Source organism: Macaca nemestrina, chromosome 5 (genome assembly GCF_043159975.1).
Source record: "Macaca nemestrina isolate mMacNem1 chromosome 5, mMacNem.hap1, whole genome shotgun sequence".
Taxonomy (NCBI): Eukaryota; Metazoa; Chordata; class Mammalia; order Primates; family Cercopithecidae; genus Macaca; species Macaca nemestrina.
The window spans coordinates 96,281,608-96,303,400 of NC_092129.1; the positions used below are offsets into that span (position 1 = coordinate 96,281,608).

General features: G+C 38.6%; 1 protein-coding gene across 12 annotated transcripts in view; it reads left to right on the top strand.

The window, feature by feature from the left end:
• Nucleotides 1-21,793, top strand: part of LOC105496587 (BTB domain and CNC homolog 2) — a 368,815-nt gene that overhangs the window by 205,918 nt on the left and 141,104 nt on the right. For 8 of the 12 annotated variants that reach the window (XM_071096719.1, XM_071096716.1, XM_071096715.1 and 5 more), the window contains one exon: nucleotides 3,755-3,903. The exons of 2 other annotated variants lie outside the window; for them this stretch is intronic. Coding sequence is in view for 1 of the 10 variants with exons in the window: in XM_011767153.3 (XP_011765455.1) it covers nucleotides 12,096-12,111 (16 nt within the window). In the remaining 9 variants the exon portion in view is untranslated. 2 more of the 12 variants (XM_011767153.3, XM_011767157.3) reach the window with 1 other exon arrangement.

The following is a 21,793-nucleotide window of genomic DNA, read 5'->3' on the forward strand; positions in this document are numbered from 1 at the left end:
CTTCCTAAGGCACTCCCATCACTACCATGGCCATGTCCTACATCACAGATCCATTGGCTTCCAGAAGACCTTAAAGTCATTTCATCCAACCTCTTCATTTTACTGAAGAAATCAAGACCCAGAGAGTCAGACAGCTAGTTTATAGCCAATTTAGAAATAAAACAGATCTTCTAACTTAGCACTTTTTTTTGTTACATCTTCTTGTGTTCTTTTCCTGAACTATGAAATGGCGATTAATATCTTTATGCCTCAGAGTTGTTTAGCTAAAAAAAAAAAGATACCTAATATTTTATGTATGTCTTATAATCTGCAAAAAAAAAAAACAAAAAAAAACACTCTGTATACATTCTCATGTGATCCCCACAAGAACCTGCGAGAGATAGTAGGCTCCGAGGCAGTGAGTGGGGTGCCCAGCATAACAAAGCTACTGTGAGTGGGAAACTCTGTATCTCTGTGGCTTGGAAAACTATAAACTCTTTTGTAAATGTAAGCTAATATACCATGTGGCAATACTTGCTTTTAGCTTGCGGTGTTTTGCAGTTCAGGATTTAGTGACATTGAAAGTAATAACTTTGTTCAAGTGCAAATGATGCAATGTGTGTATATATATATACATATGTATTTTTTTACTTTGACAGTGTGCCAATTGCACAGACTTTGGTTCAGCATTGAAACAGAAGTGGGTTGCTTTGAATATATTTTTAAAATGAGAGAATCCAAATTTGTAATTAGCTTTACAATGATAGTTGTACAGTTTGAGTATCAAGGAGCATCCGGTAATCGTTTGTGTTATTAATGGTGGTTTGTTTTTTGTATTTCCCCTGAAGCAGTTAGGCCCTTTGGAAAAAGCAAAGTATACTCTTTGAGGGGTTATTTCTTCTATTCCCATTTTATTTTTCACACCCTGTAGCTCTGGTCTGCTTAAAAACTTAGTCATATACCTGAATGTGGCAAAGAAAAATCATTTATTAGCTATTCTACCTGCTTTGACACCTAATTATCAGGAAAATGATGCTTACATTATGAAGTAAAGCCACAGTGAAGGAAATGGTCCACTTCTCTTTGGTCTTTTGATCATTTTGATAGAAACAGTCCTTATTTTTACATAAGATTGTTCGGAATGATCAATTTAACTCACTCCCAAAATAAGATTGAAATTTTTCTCCCCCTCTCCTCAAACCATAACCATCTTATATTATTAGTGGGTGCAGAAATTGAGTTTATACATCAGTTAAAGAGTGAGGTTATTTCATTTAATATAACAAACCACTTCAATTTGCTTTTATTAGCATATGAAAATTGTGGCATTCTCTACACCAATTATCCTGTAAGGTTAAATATACATAAAGGGGAAAGAGAAAGAAAGATTACTAGGAAAAGCTATAAATCTAAAATAACCTGGTGCTGTAAGACCTGCTTTAGCATTCCTAATTCGTAGCCACATTTGGGAAGAATGGGTTTGTATGTTTCTTTTTTCAAGTGTGTATTTTATCTGTGTCTTCACGTATTTCTCCATGTATAACCTGTTTTGTGTTATATAACACTCTCACCTCATCCTTCTCTATTGTGCTCAAAGAGCTGTAGCCTTCCCCATGTCAATATAGGACTTTCAAAGGGCTTACTATTGTCTAGAATTTTCTTAGACTTTCTCTGCTTCGTTTAGATGCTATAGATGGTACTGACCAAAAAGTGGAAAGATCAAGCTTGTGATTTATAGCTAGACTTGGAGTCAACATAGTAATGAGACACTAGGCTTGAATAGATCTTTGAAATTCTGAAGCTCAAATTCCTACAAACTTATTGGGGCATAAGGAGGACCAACGAGTGAGCACATACTTTCAAACTTGCCAGCCACCAGTTTTGATACCAATGCACTTGGCGTTAAATGAGATAATGCATACAAGGACCTGGCATTGGAGTGGACACACTGTAATCATGCATAAGGGTTAGCCATTATTATTAGCTATTCTGATTTGATTTTGTCTTCGCATATTTTTCTGCTTTCTGATGCCATGCTGAGGAACAGCAAAATGTCCAAGAAATAGGAAAACACCAGAAGGAAGGGAAATACAAGGCCTCACTACTCTAGAAGCTGAATTATCAACCCACAAATAAGCAGTTGTTTTTCTTCTCATGATGTTATGTGAATTATTTCTGAATTCTCTCACATGCTTTTCCATGTGAAGACTCGATGGACAAGTCACCGCTCCCCCACTGTCCACGTCTAACTCAGTCTGGCTTAATGAGGGTCATTTGATGGTAAACTTAAATTAACTCCATTTCTCTCTTGTTATGTGAAAAACAGCAAGCTGTTCACTATCTTCTGTGTTAGGAAAACATAAATAAAATCTCTTACATTTGGTCATGATTGATTAGAATTTTGTTAAGTTGCGTGAGGAGCAAGTGTATTTTTCTCTGTCTATGATAAGGTTCGTAATTAACCAGGCATTTATGCTGCTGGAAAAAATATAAATTGGTGCAACCTTTCTAGAAAATCAAGACTCTCAATGTTTATGCCCTTTCATGCAATAATTCCTTTTCTAGGAACCTGCGTAAGAAAATGTTCAGAAGTTTAGACAATCAGATATTCAGAAACGTCCCCTAAAGTGTTATTTACAATAACAAAGAAAAAAACAATCTGCAATTCCAAAAATGAGGGAAATAAATACATAAGATATATTTCTATGGGATATAATACACATGAACTTTAAAAAACATGTTTTGAATAATTTTAATAACTTGGGGAAATACTCATATCGATATAACTCACATTTTATTTCAGAATTGAATGAAAAAGTAGAAACAATACTCTGAGTATGTACATGTATCTTAAAAGAATACTGGTCCACAATCCCTTATCTCTAATTCCAAATCCAAAAGTTTTCAGAAATCAAAAGGGGTTGTGTTTTGTTTTATTTTCAGTAACTTCTTTGGTAGGAAAACCTGGCCTGAACTAATGTGAGGCTCTATTTTACCCCCACTTAATAAGAATATGCATCTATTTTTGTGCAGAAATATTTAATGTTTAATATTATAGGGTGCTGCTCCATACTCTCACAAGATAATAATGTAATAAATGGTAGCTGCACTGTAATACTCTCTAAAATCCAAAAAATTCTGAATTCTGAAACATATCTGGCCCCAAGAGTTTCGGTAAAGGAGTTTTGGACTCATACAACACAACATCATTAGTGATTTATCGGTGTCAAGGTTACCATTGATCTTTATTTTTTTCTTTATTTTTCTGTATGTTTCAAATGTTCTGCAATAAGTTCTACGAAACACATTTGAGGCATCAGGGAATCATCTCATTTCAGTCAGAATTCTTAAAGTAATTATTTGCTTCCTGAATATCTTGTATTTACAATGGCCACATGTGTCTTTTAAACCAAGGTGTTCTGATTTGCTGATAGAAAACGTGAGATGAAATAGAGAAGATGATAACTTACTGGACACGGAGCTATCTCCTAGGCTGCATTTGGATTCAGGAGAGCCCCTCGTGAGGGCTGCTTGCCTAAAGGAGATACCTCAAGGAATAGGGCTTCTACCAGGCAGAGCCCAGGCGTTTATACCACGGGCTGTGGTGTCATATTCTGTTCATGAGGATTGGTCAAGAGGCCCACAGCCAGAGGCGCAGACAGTTGTGTGAGATCATAACAAGCAGAACGGAGTATGGCGAGATAGCAGGAGGGAGGGGGAAACATTCACATGCATACTTTCATCTGCTAATGAACAACTTTTCCTACCCAATTAGGTGGACACTCACTGACCTGTCAAAAGGTTGCCCCACAAAACTTTGGGGTCCATGTCTGAATGGATTGCCGGAGCCTTCTCATCTCTCCCTTCGCCCAGTTCCCTGCATCCTAAGACTCGAAGCCAGCACAGGACCTGGAAAAATTACATGTAAGTTTTGACCAGGTTTATATTCCTTAACTAAACAATAATAAATATTTTCTTAGGTGATAGTAACAAACAGCCCAAGCACACATGAATTCCCTTTTTTTTTTTTTTTTTTTTTTTAAACAAAGGAACTGGAGAGTTATCATTGAGCAAAGGAGCAAAGGTTGGAATCTGTGTATTGGTGGTTCCTTAACTCAGTGGCTCTTAAATTTCAGCTTGAACCAGAATCACCTGGAGGGCTTGTTGAAGTACAGCTTGCTGGACCTCATGCCCAGATTTCTGATTCAGTAGCTCTGGTACAGGCTAGGAATTTGCTTTTCTAACAAGTTTCCAAGTGAGGCTGATGCAGCTGGTCCAGGGACCCCAATTTGAGAATCACTGTTTTAACTCATGTGCTTGAAAGGATAAAAAAGATAGAAAACTGTATATACTTGAGTGATAAATAGCATTAAATTAAGAAATTTAATGCTTTGCTTAATACACTGTGTCTCAGAAAAGAGTTTTAAGGTTCACTTAGCACCTTCACATTTGGAAGTCCAGCCCAGCAGATGCCATTATTCTGTGCCAGCTTTACCCCAGAGTTGCTAGTACCAGCCATTCTTTGTCCCTAGTTTTCAACAAGTGTGACTAATAGTACTGTTATTAGGCTAAAACAACAGCTACAGTCCTTTTGCAGGTGTGCTCATCATGCTTTTAGACATACTCAAAAATCTTTTTTCCCCTGAGTTGGGAAATACATTGTTCCCTTTCAGAGTGAGTCATCATAGCATTATCCCTCCCCTCACACACTTAAATGTGATTTGATTTACAAAACACATGTGGGACAGAAAGACAAACATCACATGTTCTCACTTATGGGATCTAAAAATCAAATTTGAACTCCTGGACATAGAGGGTAGAAGGATAGCTACCGTAAGCCAGGAAGGGTAGTGGGGGCTGGAGGCAGGGCGTGGAGGCAGGATGGTTAATAGGTACAAAAAAAAAAAAAAGAAAGAATGAATATGACCTACTATTTGACAGTATAGTAGAGTGACTATAGTCAATAATAACTCACATTTTGTAATAAGGAGTATAAGTGGATTGTTTGTAACTCAAAGGATAAATGCCTGAGGGGATGATTACCCCATTCTCCATGATGTGCTCATTTCATATTGCATGCCTGTGTCAAAACATCTCATGTACCTCGCAAATATACACACCTACTGTATACCCACAAAAGTTAAAAATAAAAAAAAAAAAACACACCTGGGAAGGGAAGCACAGCTCCAGTGAATAACCCAAGCCAGGAAGTCCAGGTGTTGTGAGATTTTAAGTTCTCAAGACTGAAAAACTTTGTGAATCATCATGTTGTGGTGTTAGCTTTCAAATAGGCCCATTGCCTAACTGCTGAGGACAAGAACAATTTATTCCATGTTAATAGAAAAAAGTGGAAAAGTTTGACTAAACAAATGCACATTTGGACACATGTAAGCATACATACAAATGTACATGTGTACCTGTGAATAGATATATGCATTGTATATTTCTGAGCTTTGACTGTAGGAGTTTTAAACAGCATTTTTTCTTTTGTTTCACTGAGTCGATGTGAGTATAAAAATAGTATGAATCATACTGCCCAGGAAACATTTGAGAAATTTCTGGGCATTTTAAACCTGTGGATAAGCACTGTGGTTTATAACATTTTACTTGGATATGGTAGATGTTATCATTCAAAGTAGCACTTAGGATTTTCAGTTCTCTTATTATAACTCTGGAGTTGAGAATAATCACTGTTAATAAAGCAGTTGCCAAGCAAATATGTAATGAAAGAACATATGTATTGCCTCAACATTAATAGAGTCAAAAATCCTGGATATAGACTTAAATGTACAGTAGGTGTATGTTAAAATGTTTAAAATAAAACCCACAATATCAGAAAAATAAGACAAAAACCAGTAAGTGTTAAAAGTGATCTATAATGGAATTAACCCAGAGATGCCTTCTGGGGGCTGTCCAAAGGGTAACAGGGCTGGGATTAGGGCTGACAGAGTTGTGAGTGATGTAATTATTATTACTCCACCCTCAAAAATACACCATCTCCAACAAGCACTAGTCATTCTGCCCTGCATTCCTGGAAGGAAGGTTATCAGTTTATGAGGCATCTTCACCATAACGTGAAAGAAGCAGGTCGGGTCAAATGCCCCTTAGTGCCCTCTCCTGCTCTACCACTCTGCAGATCTCCACGTTTGCACATCCAGTGTTCCTGTGGGATGACCTTTGCTGTCAGTCAGTTTCCTGTCTACAGGTCAGGAAGGAAAGAAGTTGTTGTGACTCCTTAGGTGAATCATGGCTTCAGGCTCCTGCTGGATCTGGCAGGACCTGCCTGGATCACTCCCCATAGCTTTGGACATAGCGTTCAGTCACGGAGTGAGTATAAAACTGAATCTTGTGGGGCAGAGGGCGACAGGGGGCATGTGGGAAACTTCTGTACTTTCTGCTCAGTTTTACTGTGAACCTAAAACTGCTCTTTAAGATAAAGCTTATGAATTTAAAAAATTAAATACTAAACAGTATGGCAATTCCTCAAAAAAAATTAAACAGGATTACCAAGTGATCCAGCAATTCCACTTCTGGGTATATTCCAAAAGAAGTGAAAGTAGGGATTTGAGCAGATAGATGTGTGTACACCCGTATTCATAGCAGCATTATTCACAGTAGCCAGAGGTGGATACAACCCAGGTGTCCATCAACAGAAAATCGATAAACAAAATGTGGTATATATTAATACATACAGTGGAATATTATTCAGCCTTTAAAAAGATGAAATTCTGACACACGCTAACCGTGTGGAGGAACCTTGAAGATGCCAAGTGAAATAATCCAGACACAAAAAAGCAAATATTAAATATCCCGTTTATATGAGGTACCTAGAACTGTCAGATTTACAGAGTCAGAAAGTAGAATGGTGGTTGCCAGGGGATGGGAGGATGGAAAAATTGAAAGTTGTTGTTCAATGGATATTAAGTATCAGTTTGGGAAGATTGGAGAGTTCTGGAGATGAATGAAAATGATAGTTGCACAGCAATGTGAATGTATTTAATGCCACTGAAATGCACACTTAAAAATGGGTAAAATGGTAAATTTTATGTTGTATATATTTTACCATAATTTTTAAAGCTTTCCTTCTAAGAATGCTGCGCAGAATCACTAGCTAGTGCTTGATAGGGATGCTGCAGTTCGTGAGGGTGCAGGAAGAACCAATCATTATGTCTCTCACACCTCCCTCTCACACCTCTCTCTCACACTACTCTTTGGGCAGCCCTTAGAAGACAACAAAGGTAAGGGATCCACTGAATGGTATATACTTCAGTCCCAGGAATGAGTTTCCTATCAGAGTAAAGACACAGTTGTCAGAAGCCATCAAGGGAATTTGCCTTAAACAACTGTGGTCTCTACTAAAATGCCATTTACACATCTAGAAGACCTGCTTCACTGGGGCGAAGGAAAGTGTAAGCCACCCATGCTTCAGCAGTGGGGCTGCTCCATTTCCTCCAGATGGGTGTTTGTAAACCAGTCCATGCACAGAGCACTGGCATGGAGAGAGTCCCGGAGCTGTGTACCTGACTGTGGCTCCTGAAGGGTCTTAATCAGCGGAGGTGGACATGTCGGCAGGAACCAGGGAATGCAGACTTGCTGTAGATTCCAGCACAGTAGAAAATGAAAGCTTTGAGAGGAAATCCACAACAGATAGTTCTCCCACTGTAGGGCCTATGATGATTATGATGCCTGTTTTACATTCTCCAAGTGAAGCAGGATTTATCCCCCATCACCAAATCTCTGTACTTACAGGTATTACGGTACTGGTAAGTCACAGACAGGTTAGTGAGTGGCCTGTAGTCCTGTGAGGAACACACAGGATGGAATTCACTAGGTTAGTCCATTGTGCCCTACTTTTTTTGGCTTTTGCCTTTTATTCTACATTTCTAGAAATTTGGCCTTGAAAAACAATCAACAGTTTTATGGGGCCTAGTAGCCATACTTTATTCAGGTCGTCTTCACTCCCTTCACCCTCTACCCCTAGGGCTGGCCAGGGATTAGAATTCCTGAAGAGTCGTATATAAGGATCCATGGTTTCAAGAAGTTCAGACACTGCTATCCTAAATTATCCTACTTTCTCCTTAAGATACCAGTATATATATAGTCTATTACAGAGGCCCTATAGCAGAACCATTATACATAATTTGGCTTAAGGAAAAGGTGTAACTGAAAAGAGGTAAAATGAATTTGTTAAAGTACAATATATATAAATCAGTCCACTCATTCTCATGCCAGACTTTCCAAACCTGCTTAGAAAGAAACTCTTCATGCTTTTCACTTAGGTATTGGAAAACAGGGCAAAGGAAAAGAGGTTTCTGAGTCAGTTGCCATGGGGAGCTGCCAAGATACAAAAAAAAAAAAAAAAAACCTGGAATTAAAGGTTTTTGTAGAGGAAAAAATTCAGGTCAGCAAGTCTAAGGGAGAGGAAAGTAAGGACTTATTCATCTTTGACAGCCACCCTAAGCTTGAGTTGAAAAGGCATGGATATGGAATCTAATCAAAATAAACTCCCCCCCCGACACAATGAGTTCACAGACCATAATTTTTGTACAGACACACTGACACAGATTTTCCCCAGAGAAGAACATCAAACCAGCCATCACCGAGATAAAATGACATAAGGTAGAGAAGACCAACAAAAACAGACCCTGGTGGGATCTCCTTGTCTCCTTGTCTCATCATTCACAGGAATCAGATGTGCCTGGTTCCAGACATTGAATTTATGTTTACTGATGGCTTTGCTACCTGGAACCCAACTAGCCAGAACACTGAATTAGCTAACCTTCATACTTCCCCACCCCCTGCCCTTCCCTCCCACACACCCCACCCTACCGCACATACCACACTTCCCTTTTTCAGTGATGAAGAAAACAAGATAGCTTTGGTTTTGAGTAAAGGTGGGGTGTAAACCCTGGAGGATACTTGTAGCTGATGACACTGACCTGCTGAATCATTGAGAATGGTTAGATGTTTTATAAAGAGGAAAAACTGCTTTGGAAAACCTTCAACAAAAAGCATTTTCTAGTTGTCAATTAACCAGAAAATCAAAATAATAATAAATATTCTAGTCTAATTAACTGAGGTTTTAGTGTACCTATTTCCATGCTTTAATAATAATCTAAAAATATTGACTGGCGATAGAACAATATACCATTCATTTTTATTCTTCTCAAGAAACTGCAAGTTTTGACTTTTACCACCTTTCCAGTGCCAGAGGTTAAATGTTAAATGTTCTGTTTATGTTAAGCACTCTAAAAGTTGTGATATTACTGGTTTTAAAACTAATATATGAAATCATTTTATGAACCTGTATATTTAGCTCCTATAATCATTGGAAACGAACAGCGTACTTTTGAAGCCAATTCTGTTTCTTTTAAAAAAAAAAAAAAAACCTATTATATGATTATTTGTAACATTCCGTTTCACATTCAGATTATGTTCTGCTCAAGAGATCATCAAAATTAATTTTCATTCTCTGCTAATGGTACAGAGAGGAGTGATGTTACTGGCATGGTTATATACTTTAATATGTAAGTCAAAAATTTCAAATGATAATTCCCTGTGAGTCATGAGTCTCCAAATAATCTATGTTTTATTATAAAGCCGCCTACCCAGTGACATCAGTTGTAGCACAAATGGTTTATCAATTTATTCTAATAGTTTCCAATCTGTTGATTTTTAAGAAATGGTTTGTGTGCTCTTTTTTGGATGCACCTGTCACTAGTGAAATGATGCCTCTCTTTGAGCCCGGATTTAACCCAGGGCATTGCAGCATGTTTTTCCAAGGATGTCCCATTAGATAGATCTTCTAAGAGTGTGGCGCCTGCAGACTTGTGGCAGCTGGAAGTTGCATAAACTGTGCGACATGAGGAGGAAAAGCACTTCTGCTCTTCTGCCCCAGAACAGTATTTACAAAGCTTTGCAGGATAGCGAGATTTTTAGAGTCCTTGCGGTACTTAACTAGAAGCTATAAGCTGTTATTTCTAGCATATTTTTCCTGTATTCCATGCCTTATTTGTTATCAGTTCAGTTCAGATTAGTATGCTGGGTTCTTGATTTCTTGACAGAAAGTGTCAGAAACTTATTGATGAAGTGTTCTTGATTTCTAGACAGAACCAGAATCAGAAAATAATTGTTTTCTTTTATCTAAGCAGAAGTAGCTTTGTTTTCCTTACTATCAAAGTGATACATGTATTCTACATAATTTATAAAATAGCAGAAAATTGAATAAAAGTAGAGGTAAATTACCTATATTCTGGCTGCCCAAATATAACCTACCTGTTAACTCATACTTTTATGTATTTTTCCAGACTTTTTTCAACTAGTTAACTAATTTCAAATTTACAAGCAGTGCTCTGGACTGATCACATCCTACAAGCTGGTGGCACTTAGGAATGATGACTTTAAGTGTTATCTTATAGGACAGTGATCTCATTGCTTTTTTTCTCCCTTCTGATTATATTAATCAGCTCTTACAAGAACAGATACCTGTGTGGACTCACTAGTATCTTTATCGGGTGGAAATTCCTATCAACCAGTATTTTCATTTCTACCTCCTGTCAGTCAAAATAATACCGAGTGGCCCTGTAAGATCCTAGTGGGCCTCTGGAATCATAAAGGAAGATTCAGTTATGTGCAAGGTGGTTTTGGTGTTAGATCAACTGATTGTGTTGTGATTATTTAGAAATTAGTAATCACTATACTATAAGGCAATTTGGGAGAAACGGGAAAGGTTGAATTAGCCAGATCCTCCCATTCCCCATTCACAATCCAAACAATGTGGACTCCAATCAAATTCTGATTTTATAATTTTGATAACAAAATTTCATTCAAATATATGTCTTCTTGTGCTGTGAACAGAGTTTTCCTTTAACTTTGCATCCTTTATCCCCCTTCAAAGACGCATCTCTTCAGATTGCTGTGGTGTGATTTTATAGCTCCTTGAGTTGTGCTGGTATCTCTGTGCTTCCCTTTGGAGAGTACTAGGCCTTCGGGTTAGGATGAATCCTAATGCTTGGCCAAGGTTAGGAAGGGCTTTGAGCACTGAAAGAAACCCGAGGGAAATTTTAAGGAATTGTTAAAAGATTCATCGAGAAATGTGGTAGAATTGTCATCTACAAACCTCATGTCAGTAGAATAGGAAGTATTTAGTAAGCAGCTGCTAGAAGGGATTTTGTTTGTTTAAAAAAAGAGAAAAACTCTGTCTTTGACATTGGTTATATCTAGATTTTATCATCCCCTGTACAGGACTCTTAAGTTCCTTGAAAGCAGTGACTTTGAGAGCATCCCTTCATGTCCTCTGTGTCTTTGTATATAATAGGGACTCAGTGTGTATCGAATTAATATTTCTGTGGCTCTTCAGTGATAGATGAATGAATGTGCTCAATTTAGGTAACTACATTTGACCTTTTTCCTACAGCAGTTGAAGGGTGTTTGGGTAGCATCCGCGATTGTATTGAATGCCCTGGTTGGGTACAGGTGTGAGGGAGTGGTATACAGTACTTTGATCCTCCTTTGGAGAAGGAGATGCTAATGTGGATAATGAGAATTTAGTTCTTTATCTTTACTTTCGATTTGGCCACCTTCCTTCACTGAGTCACAGGGCTCACTTGTTTAGTGATGGGCATGTCATTTAAGCCTGAGACTGTCCCTCAGACTGTTTATGACATTGGATCTGAATTTCCCATTACATGAACAGCCAGCATTTGTCATATAAATTCAAGAACACACTAAAAGTTTGTTGGCTTTGTAGTTGACATTGAGATTAACTTTCTCTAACCTAAACCAGTGAAAACTAAAATGCTCCTCACCACATAAAAGTTTTGCTTTCGCTGTGTTCAGACCCCTCCTACCTTGTCACAGCACAGTCATTTGGAGTCTGATTTGGGGGCGGTGTGGTTGTCTCAGTGGCGTATGACCCACTTTGTGTAATACTTAATTGCCTGTGTTTTTACAACACAAGTCAGAAGTTCTGATGATAGTGGACTATCACCCAAAAAAGATTTTCTGAGACATCTCATCAGAGCTGCTCGAGTACCGCGCACGAAGACGGTGTTAGCTCTGCAGGGTATGTGCTAACTACCAGACGATGAAAGAACATTTCCTCTAGTTTCTGGATAATGAGCAGGCACACAGGTAAAGATGCCTTTCTCAGAGTTGACTCCCTTTGTTTCCTAATGATTCTGGTGATTTTGTTGAACTAGACTTTTAAACATTAATTGTTAATTGTTACCTGCATATGTTTGCTGTTGTGGTTTGCAGAGGGCTCAGAGGAACAATCATTTTAATTGGTATCCTGAGACTATAATAACTTTTTATTAAAAGTCTGGAAAGACAGTAATCAAAAATAGACTCTCATTTCTATCTTCTCTGTGCCCCTAGCAAACATCCTCTTCGTCAATTTTGTTTTTATTATTTGCCATCAAGATGGTTATCTCTAAATATCAGATGCTTCAATCCACAGTGATATCCATGTGTGAATTGATGCTTGATAAGCTTCAGGTTATCAGGTGGAGAAGTGTGGTTAAGATGTACAGAAAGAAAAAATGCACAAAAGGAAAGGGACAGCATGGGGATTCTGTGCCTTAGTAAGCGTGGTGCCATTGCAGACTAAAAGCAGATATAAGTCAAGTGCTACTGACTTAAGTTTGGCAAAATCACTCCTCACAGCCCGCTCTGTTTTAGAAATGTTTATGTTTCTGATATCACTTTTGTTAATTTGAATAACTTTCAAAATACCATCATTGTTTCAAAACAAAATTTGGAAGGTGTGGATCACCTTCCCGAATTTACAGAAAAGTTTTTGGGTACATTTCTTTGCGGAAGATTGGCTGAGATGTGGTTCATGGCAGGGTGGTGCCCGTGCCTTGCGAATCACGTTGTCTGTACACTGACTGACATACCAACGTAGAGTCTTTGAAAATGCCCATTGGTAAGTCAACATTGTTTTCCCTGAAAGTCCTGAGACAGAAAAAAAAAATGAAAGTACAAACACTAACTGGAAAAAATGTCACACATTTTAGCCACTTTGCATCCCTTGTTAGGACAAACCCTGGGCTGGGTTTTTTTACATTTGTGAAGTTGTGCGGTAGGTGGGGCAGTGTGGGTGGCCCAGAAAAAGTAGCGGTTAGAATAAGATTTTCCATTTATTGCCCTTTGTGCATGGCTAAAAATAAGAGTCATACAAATCAGAATATGTAGTGCAAGCAAAATCACTCTGTTAATTCTGATGACTGGCTTGCCCACATCTTTGCATCTGTCTGGTAAGTGGTATATTGGGAAATAATTTTTCTCTGTTTAAATAGCAAAAGGCAACCAAGTTTTTGCGTTGTTTGTCTACACATGACAGTTTATCAGCACTTTTCCCTTCTGAAGGAAGAAAGATCCAACTCATACATAAACAAAATGTGTTGATGGAAGGAAGAAAGAAGCATGAAACCCTTGAATCTTTTTTAAAAAGGAATTGCGTTATTTGAAATGTGATTTTACAACTTCCATCTTCTTGGCTTATTGTTAGAAAGTTCTTTCTTGTAAACTCATAGCACAGCAAGGAAAGGATATCTTAATGGTGTTGCCCTAGAGATTGGAAAACTTTTTGTGTGTTTGGATGGGGGAGGGAGAAGGGACAAGGGTGAGCGCACGCCTGCCCTGTAGTACCTTCTGTAGACACAGATGTTGGAGGGACAGTTAACCAAGTAAAAACTCCCCTGCATCTGGCTGCTGAGTCGAATGCAACCACAGTAAGTGATAACGTGTCTGTTTGTGGCTAGAAGAAACACCAAAGAGAGGCGGCACCAGCATTCACAGGGAAATTTGTATCTTTGCGATCCCATTGATGGTGCTGTCCCGTTCCACTGACTGAGTGGCTGTGGCATTTCCAAAGAATGAGAATGTCTGCAAGTGTTCTGAGCCTTTCAGTTTGATGCGCTTTGTGAAATGGATGAGTCAAGAGGGCAGTCATTCCAGAAGACTGAAAAATGAAGACTGCAAATCACATTTCTCTTTGGCATCCCCAACTGTGGCAGACAGTATGGCACAGTGGTTACAATGAGTTGAGAGCTTTAGGAGGGAAAAAAGACTCCGGATCAAATCTTAGCTTGGCTACTTGTTGACCTTGATCTGTTAACCTCTCCTAGGCCTGGGTGTCTTTATTTGAAGACGGGAACAGAAGTAGTACTGCCTACCTGAATGAGAGGGTGGTTGTGGGGATTCGGTGAGATGACGTATGTAAAGCACAAAGTCAGCACTCCACAAAATGATGTTGGTGTTATTGTCATTTGTGCAGTTGCATTATAAAAATGTGTTGGAGAATTTTAGAGCATTTGGGAGTTCTCCTCTATTCTTGGAGTACAAATTTTGGAATTAAGTGGACAAAAGATCAGCCTCTGGTTCAGTGTTTCAGAAGAATACAGGCATTTATAGAGTGGTTTGCTTCTTCTTAGGTTACTAATGCCATCTGGGGGATTTTTTTTTTATTTTGCCATTAAGTTAGCACAATGTAAGCCTCTCTTTCCTTTTAAGATTAGCGCTGTGTTGAGCATATTCAGTAATTTTTACTTTCTCCCTATGTTTTTTATTTAAACATGGATTTTCAGTTCTAACATCTGTGCATGTTAATTGTAGTACCTGCTGGTGTACATTATGAAAGACAGTGCTAATGTTGTAATCAAGTAAGGCTAAAAAAATATTTCAGGTGGAAATGGGCAAAACTTCAGGAGCAATTAGCTTCCGTGGTGGTGTAATTCCCCACAGAAAATATTGCATCTGTTATAATTCTGGTTACTGAACAATCTGACAGATTGACCAGATGCTGAAAGGCAGAAAACAATTGCTGTTGCTTTTATTTTTATTTATTATGCTTTGCAAATTATTTTCTGTTTAATACAATGTATACCTGTCCTTCTAGAGTCCTTTTCCACCCACCAAAGTTTTGCATTATAAAGTATATTGTGTATTTCACAATACAGAGTCATAATTGTGGACATAACTTTTTTGTTAGCCTTCAGGATAAGATGCTAAGACTTCAAATTAGTCTCCCTTTAACCTGCTGCAGGACTTTCCTAGAATTCTGTTTCTTCATTTATCAAAGTTAAAGAGAAGTTATGACTGTACCTTAACTTTGCCTCACCTGAGACCTGACAAGAAGTGATGAATTAAACCTATAAGCTAAGGAATTAAAATATAGGACAGATATAAAACAGTGGTGGCTTAGTTTTCTCAATTGTTGTATTTTGCTGGGTTGTTTTTTTTTTTTAATCCTCCTCAAATTTTCCTTTTCTTAGACGGTCCTACCATCTCTGTCCCAGATACAATTTGTGACTTACAATTTACATATTAGTATTCTCATCAGATTTTTGGTTTTTGTGTTAAGAACCATCAGTCTGGAATAAAGACATTTCTCAGGTCAACTCCGCCAGGGAAATCTGTCTTGTATTAAAATGATACCCTGCTTCCTCCAGTGTCTACAGACAATGCTGATTTCTCCACTTTTCTCCGTTAACGAAATAGAAGAATGCTTTTCAGGCCAAGCAAATCATACTAGGTGACTTTCAAAGTTCCTGGCATTGCAGATACAGCTTCTGTTCCCTCCGCACACTCATATATTCCCCATTATCTTTGCCATCCCTCTTGCCCTTTGCCATAGACGGAAGTTTCTGTAAAAATGATAGGTGAGAGAAGGTGATAAATTAGACCCTGGCTGTGATTCCCTCCCACACCTTCATAAGGAATGACAGATTCTGAAATGCATCCTGTGGATACACCGTGTGCTTCTTCCTGCAAAACTGCCAGTTTTAACTTATCTTTCATGTGCAGTTTGAGGGTACTGGCCAGGCGGGGCTCATTATTCCTTTGGTTGAATAGTGTAAAGTATTTGCAATGGAGATTTTCTCTAATGATGTATTTTAAGTGCATGTCCGCATTGCTGGTTTAATGCACTCAGTCACAGGATGCTTTAAAGTTTATTGCTAATGGATGAATCCTCCAGAAAACGGGAATTTTCAACAAGATTGACATTTGGAATGAGAAATATAAATCTAATGAGAGTCTTTTAACCCAGGTTTGTAATTAGGGCTGAGTGGAGTGAATGTGTACATGCACACCAGAGAAGGGCATGGAGGAAGGTGAAATTGTATGCTTTCCTCTGAATGAGGGATGAAGGCCGATGGATCAGTGTCAGGCCACGGCACGGTGGAGTATAAATGATACTGTCACCAAGTACTGCACAGGGTACCAAGGGAATTCCACTCTAGTAAATTACGTTATTTAGACAGACCTGAAGGCATTGTGTCGGAATGAGCAGAGGGAAAGGGGGCTGTTGGCACCATGCAGAAGATATTACAGTACAACTAGCTTCAGGGATGGAATTCACTGGTTTCCATTATACCTGCCTATTTTGTATTCTCCTTCGCTAATTAGTTTTCAGAAAGTTACAAATGTGTACATGTGAAAGAACATCATGTCTGCTTGGAGTATGGGTTACAATGGACCATAAGGGAATAAGTGTTAGTTGATTTGTATGAACTGGTCAGTGTGAGATTCTTTTTCTTTTATTCACAGCTGGGTGACATTAGGTGTTGAGTAAAAACTTGCGTTTGTTTTGTTTTCTTTTTGTGAGAATCTCACACGCATTATGAAGATTTAATCCTCATTCTCTCGGTAACATAATGCATTTCTTTTCCACCCTTCCTTTACGTGCCTTTAAATCTCACCTGTCACTGGTCTCCCCTCATCACCTTCCATCCCTAAGGGAAACAGATTGTACTGGCACATAACATTTCATTTTGTGAAAGAACTCAAAGTTAACAAGGGTGATTCCTAGAGTGGGACTTGTAGAGAAAAATCATTTTTTTCACTTCTTCTATTTTATCCCTCTGCAGCAAAGCGAGGCCACCCTTTTTGGGTTTATCTGTCTCTTACCATCTCTGGATCATCTGTTACCATCATCTAGATCATTGCAGATGTGCTAGTCACCATTTTCCAGTTTGATTTCAAATGCTCATTCTTGAAAAAGCCAATACCAGGTGCTCTGGAATTAGTCACAGTCATTTCTTAACTAAAAAGCAAGTGTCTTCTCCTGAATGGATAGAGGTTCTGAAACAATATCCATTCTTTCTTAAGTATGTGTCATACTTTGTCCTTAGTGAAATAAACCTGAGAAGTATCTCTGATCAGTTAACAGAGAGAATACATAGGATTCTGAAAAATGTCTCCACAAGGCTTCCAAATGGCAGGTTTTTAGCAGCCTTTCTGAAACAGGGTCACAAGTAGATCGCAGTGATGATAATAATATCTTGGATTTTACTTTTATTCTATCCAAAATAATACTCCGTTGGGGTCAGGGTATCGTAATTTATTTTGTAGCCTTGTTACAGTCTTATTTTATTCATCCAATCATAAAATAGTAAAGCCAACATACTTGGAAAGCCAGGTTTGAGTGTGGACAGGAGATGCCTTGGTTAACAATAAGATACTTCTATTTTATGCAGGGTACCTCCACCTTAAAAATGCTTTTAGTTTATGATTCTAAAATAATATCTAAGTGTAAAAGGCATCATGTAAAATGTTTTTGTGCCATATATCATCCTCAGCATAGAAAGGCTGTGCTTACAGACTTTGCTTTATTCACTGAAGTCCTACAAAAGTCAGGGACTCTGAGCTGTGTGAGAAATGAGGGTCTCTCCCTACATAAACTCACTGAAATCTTTCCCTTTTGTATTCTGTTTACTTTAATGGTAGTATGTGCCTTATATCTTAAATGTTCTTTTCGTCCGTGACATCCACTGGGAAATCACATTTTGTTGTTTGCCACAACATTACACATGTGACTTCTTTCTTTTTCCTGTCCTCTTGATGCAGCATGCTATCAAACTGTATCTTTTGAGTTGTTCTAAATTGAATCCTGGTCAAAGGGATTTAACAGCATCTAAAATGGAACTAGCTTAGACTCTCTTCCATTCTGTAGAGGTTCCTTTGTTCCTGCTTACCTACCCATGTCTGTCTGGATTCTATTCTTTTTCTTAGATTAAAATTGGAAAGGGAGAAAGGGGGAGCTCCTTAGGAGAAATAGGTCTGTGGAGAATTGTGAGTACTCATTCAGAAGCTATTCTTAGTTCTAAGAAATATAATGAACTTGAGCTTTGAGTCCTACTGAATCTCCCATTAATGATCCCGCCATCACTTCCACCTCCCATCTGAGTATGTTCTCCCCAAAGGCTACTGATATTTTTTCCCTAATATTCTGAATGGAGTCTCTTCCAAGGAAAGCATATCTTGAAAGGAATTGAGTCCTACTGCAGTAATAGTGTACTGGATGATTCTTAATTGTTCTATTAAGTACTTCTGTTTTGCATTACCATAATGTCTGCTGTAGCAGAAACTTTTCTATAGACCTTGACTTGTCAGAAGTCAACCCCTTAATGTGAGCACTTCACTTACATTATCATTATGGTGTTTCCAGCTGACAGCTACTGCCACACTGCCATGGTCCCTGAGTTCCCAGTGCTTCAGAAAAAGAGACTTTTGTTCTGGCTTGTTGAGGGGAAAACATGCAAACAACAACACTAGCTCTACCACCAGAGATCCTATAAAGACATGTTCAAATGAACAATAAAGTCATTTGTTCACATATGACATAAGGATATAAGAATTGAAACAATAAGACCTCTTGTGAAATGTGGCAAAATATGCACCACAAACATTGTGAAGTTCTCTGTCTTGTGGAAGGCAATTTTTACATGGGCTTCAAAAAACCATTAACTTATAAACTACCCTTTTAAGAAAGAAAAGAAAATCACTTGTCTCGCTATAACATTAAAGCAATTTCTGTTCTAAGGAAAGCTTAAATGCATTCATTTTTACAAAGTGCATGTACTATAATTTATAAAAAGCACAGTACTCTATCAGGAAATGCGGCATCTCTTCCCTCCTTCCCCTGAAATGGGAAATTCCTCCATTTTTGTCAAGTCCCTTTTTTCTTTGAATAATATTGATTTCTTCAAAATGAAAGAAAAAAATCCTTTAAATCACTTAGATTCAAGACGAAGTTTTAAGGTTTGATAATAATTCTCTAAATACTTCTGACATGGGTGGAGCACGGGGAGCGAATAATCCTGCTTTGAAGGGAAATTTTAATTCAATTTGCTTTAAGGTGAACCCTGTCCTTTTTTGCATTGAACCTTTAAGGAAAACTTGTTATAATTGCAAACCTCAGCAAGGCAGAAAAATGCAGAGATTTCCTTGTCCGCTCACATCAGGGTGTCTGGCGGCACCTTAAAATGGTTCTGATTTTGATGTTTGAAATGTGACCTTCCAGGAAAAGTGGGAGGAGAGGAGAGCATGTGTTAACTGGCCAAAGGTGTTTCATTGAGCTGACTTAGTATTCATCTCTAAAGGTTTTCAAGTATTTGCAGATGGATATGTACAGCATCTTTGCAGAATTCTCTTAATTGAAGAAATGTTTCATCTCGATCTCTGTTGACAGAAAAGATTGCCTACTGATAATTGCTTTGCTTAAGTGTCTGATAATATGCCAGGAATGAGAGCATTCTGTGTTAGGTCATCTTTAATTATGCATGTACCACCTGTCAGCTCTAAATCAGTACCAGATTAGATTCTCGCGGAGTCAGTTTGGGAGGTTCAGAGGGAAAGCTGAGGTGATCTCTTTTAGAAGCAACAAAAATAGACAGTAGTAAACATGCCTTCTAACCTGAAGCTTTTTAAAGGAGCCTCATCTTCATTGTTCTTGAGCAAGAATACGCCATTGGTACATCTGAAAAACGTTTGAAACCTCGCCCAAGCGGGGATGACTTACTGTGAAGATGGATGACTGCGAGCGAGGATGGTAGTACCTCCTCCCTCAGTACCATCTGTTGCATTTCCTTTTTGCTCCTTCTCATCGTTGTAAATGAGCCAGGGAAAAGCTCAGAAACATTTTTATAAGCTATGTGAGGACAGGAAATATGTTAACGATGTTAGATTTCATACATTTCAGGGGTTTTTTCAGTAGCGGGTTGGTTTTTTTTAGAAGGACAAGTGTGGGTTGGAAATAATGCTTGTTACCCTCTGTCAGCTTTTGGTAGTTTTATTCTCACTTTTCAGGGTTGTTTGGGACTTTCTGGTGGGATGTTTAGGGTTCTTTACTAAAGGCTCTGTTCTCTCTTCTTCTATCCTTTGATAAGATGGATTTGTGAAAGGTGTTTTTCTTTGTTCACCTGTCAGAGGTCTAAGAAAAGCCTTGAGTCATTGTGTACTTTTCACAGAGGCAGGGTTGGATGACTGAGAAGCTAAAGGCAGAGAAGGGACAGGTAAAAGAAATAACAGATGTGTGAATTATCATGTGGAGGGCTTCTCGAGCTTTGACCTGCAAAGGTGAGGCTCTGAGCCTGTCTGCTATCTAACCGGAGAAAACTGCTTGATAAGAGTTTGTGACTAACAGTCTTAGAAACAGTTTGGAAACCCTAAAATGTCTCATTTCAGTACTGCTGGCCGGAGGCATTGAAGAGAAAAACAGGTCAGCTCATAACGGGGCAAAGACCCTGGAGCACTGTGGTCCAGCCCATGGCCCTGAGTGACCTTTGGCTATCTTTTGATACTTAGGGTACCATTTGCTTTTCTACCCTAATCAAATAGTTCACTCAAGTAGAGGTGCAGCCTCCAAAACGGAGAACAGGCCCCAAAACTACTTATTAACAGTAACACCGCCAGTACTTTGGCTATTTAATGCTCACTTAATACTTATACAGTAAACAAGTTGAAGAACCTTCAACTGCATGCAACAGATGCTTCTTAAAACAGGAGAACATAGTACAATTAACCCTTAAACAACACAGGTTTGAAGTGTGTGGGTCCACTTATACGTGGATTTTTTCTCAATAAAAGTTACACCGGGTGTACCTGCCTCTTCTGCCTCCCTTCCATCTCCTCCACCTCTTCTGCCTCTGCCACCCCTGAGACAGCAAGACCAACCCCTCTTCCTCCTCCTTCTCAGTCTGCTCATTTTGAATACAGTGGGGATGAAGCCCTTTATGATGATCCACTTTCACTTAGTAAATGGATTTTCTCTTATGATTTTCTTAATAACATTTTGTTTTTTCCAGCTTACTTTATTGTAGGTATATAATACATATAACATACAAAATATGTGTTAATGGACTATTTATGTTATCAGTGAGGCTTCCAGCCAACAGCTGGCTATTAGTTAAGTTTTGGAAGAGTCAGAAGTGATACCTAGCTTTCCGACTGCGTGGGGGATCGGCGCCCCAACCCCTGTGTTATGCAAGGGTCTTCCCAAGCCTTAACTGAAAAGAACATCCAAAAGTGAAGCTAAGTCAGAGAAAGGCTGAAGAAAGGAATTGAAAAGAGAAGCAATGGGGAAGAAAGGGCTGTAGTACCGCCATGTTCTCTCTCACCAGCTCATCTTTGCAAAATCTTTTCCATCCACCTGGAAAGACCTTCTACTCTCTCCACCTGGTTTGCTCTCACTTTGAGTTGTTCTTCAAGTGTCATCTCCAAGAAGGCTTCTTTGCTCCTTTCTGGCAAAATTTGCTGCCCCTTCTCTGCGATGCCATAGCCCACTGACTGCCTCCTTCGCAGAATTTATTATGCTGTACTGCGAGACCTTGGTGACTTAGCTTTCTCCTCCACAAAGTAGCTACTGAAAAAGTTAACATTATCCTAACTGTGACAAAAGAGGTCTCATGCCCACAGAAGGAAGAGTCATGATTTCATTAGATTCTGCAGTACTTAGATCACATTAGGAGTATTATACCAGTACATTTGAAAAGGAACATAAACTGGACGTGGTGCGTCATGCCTGCAA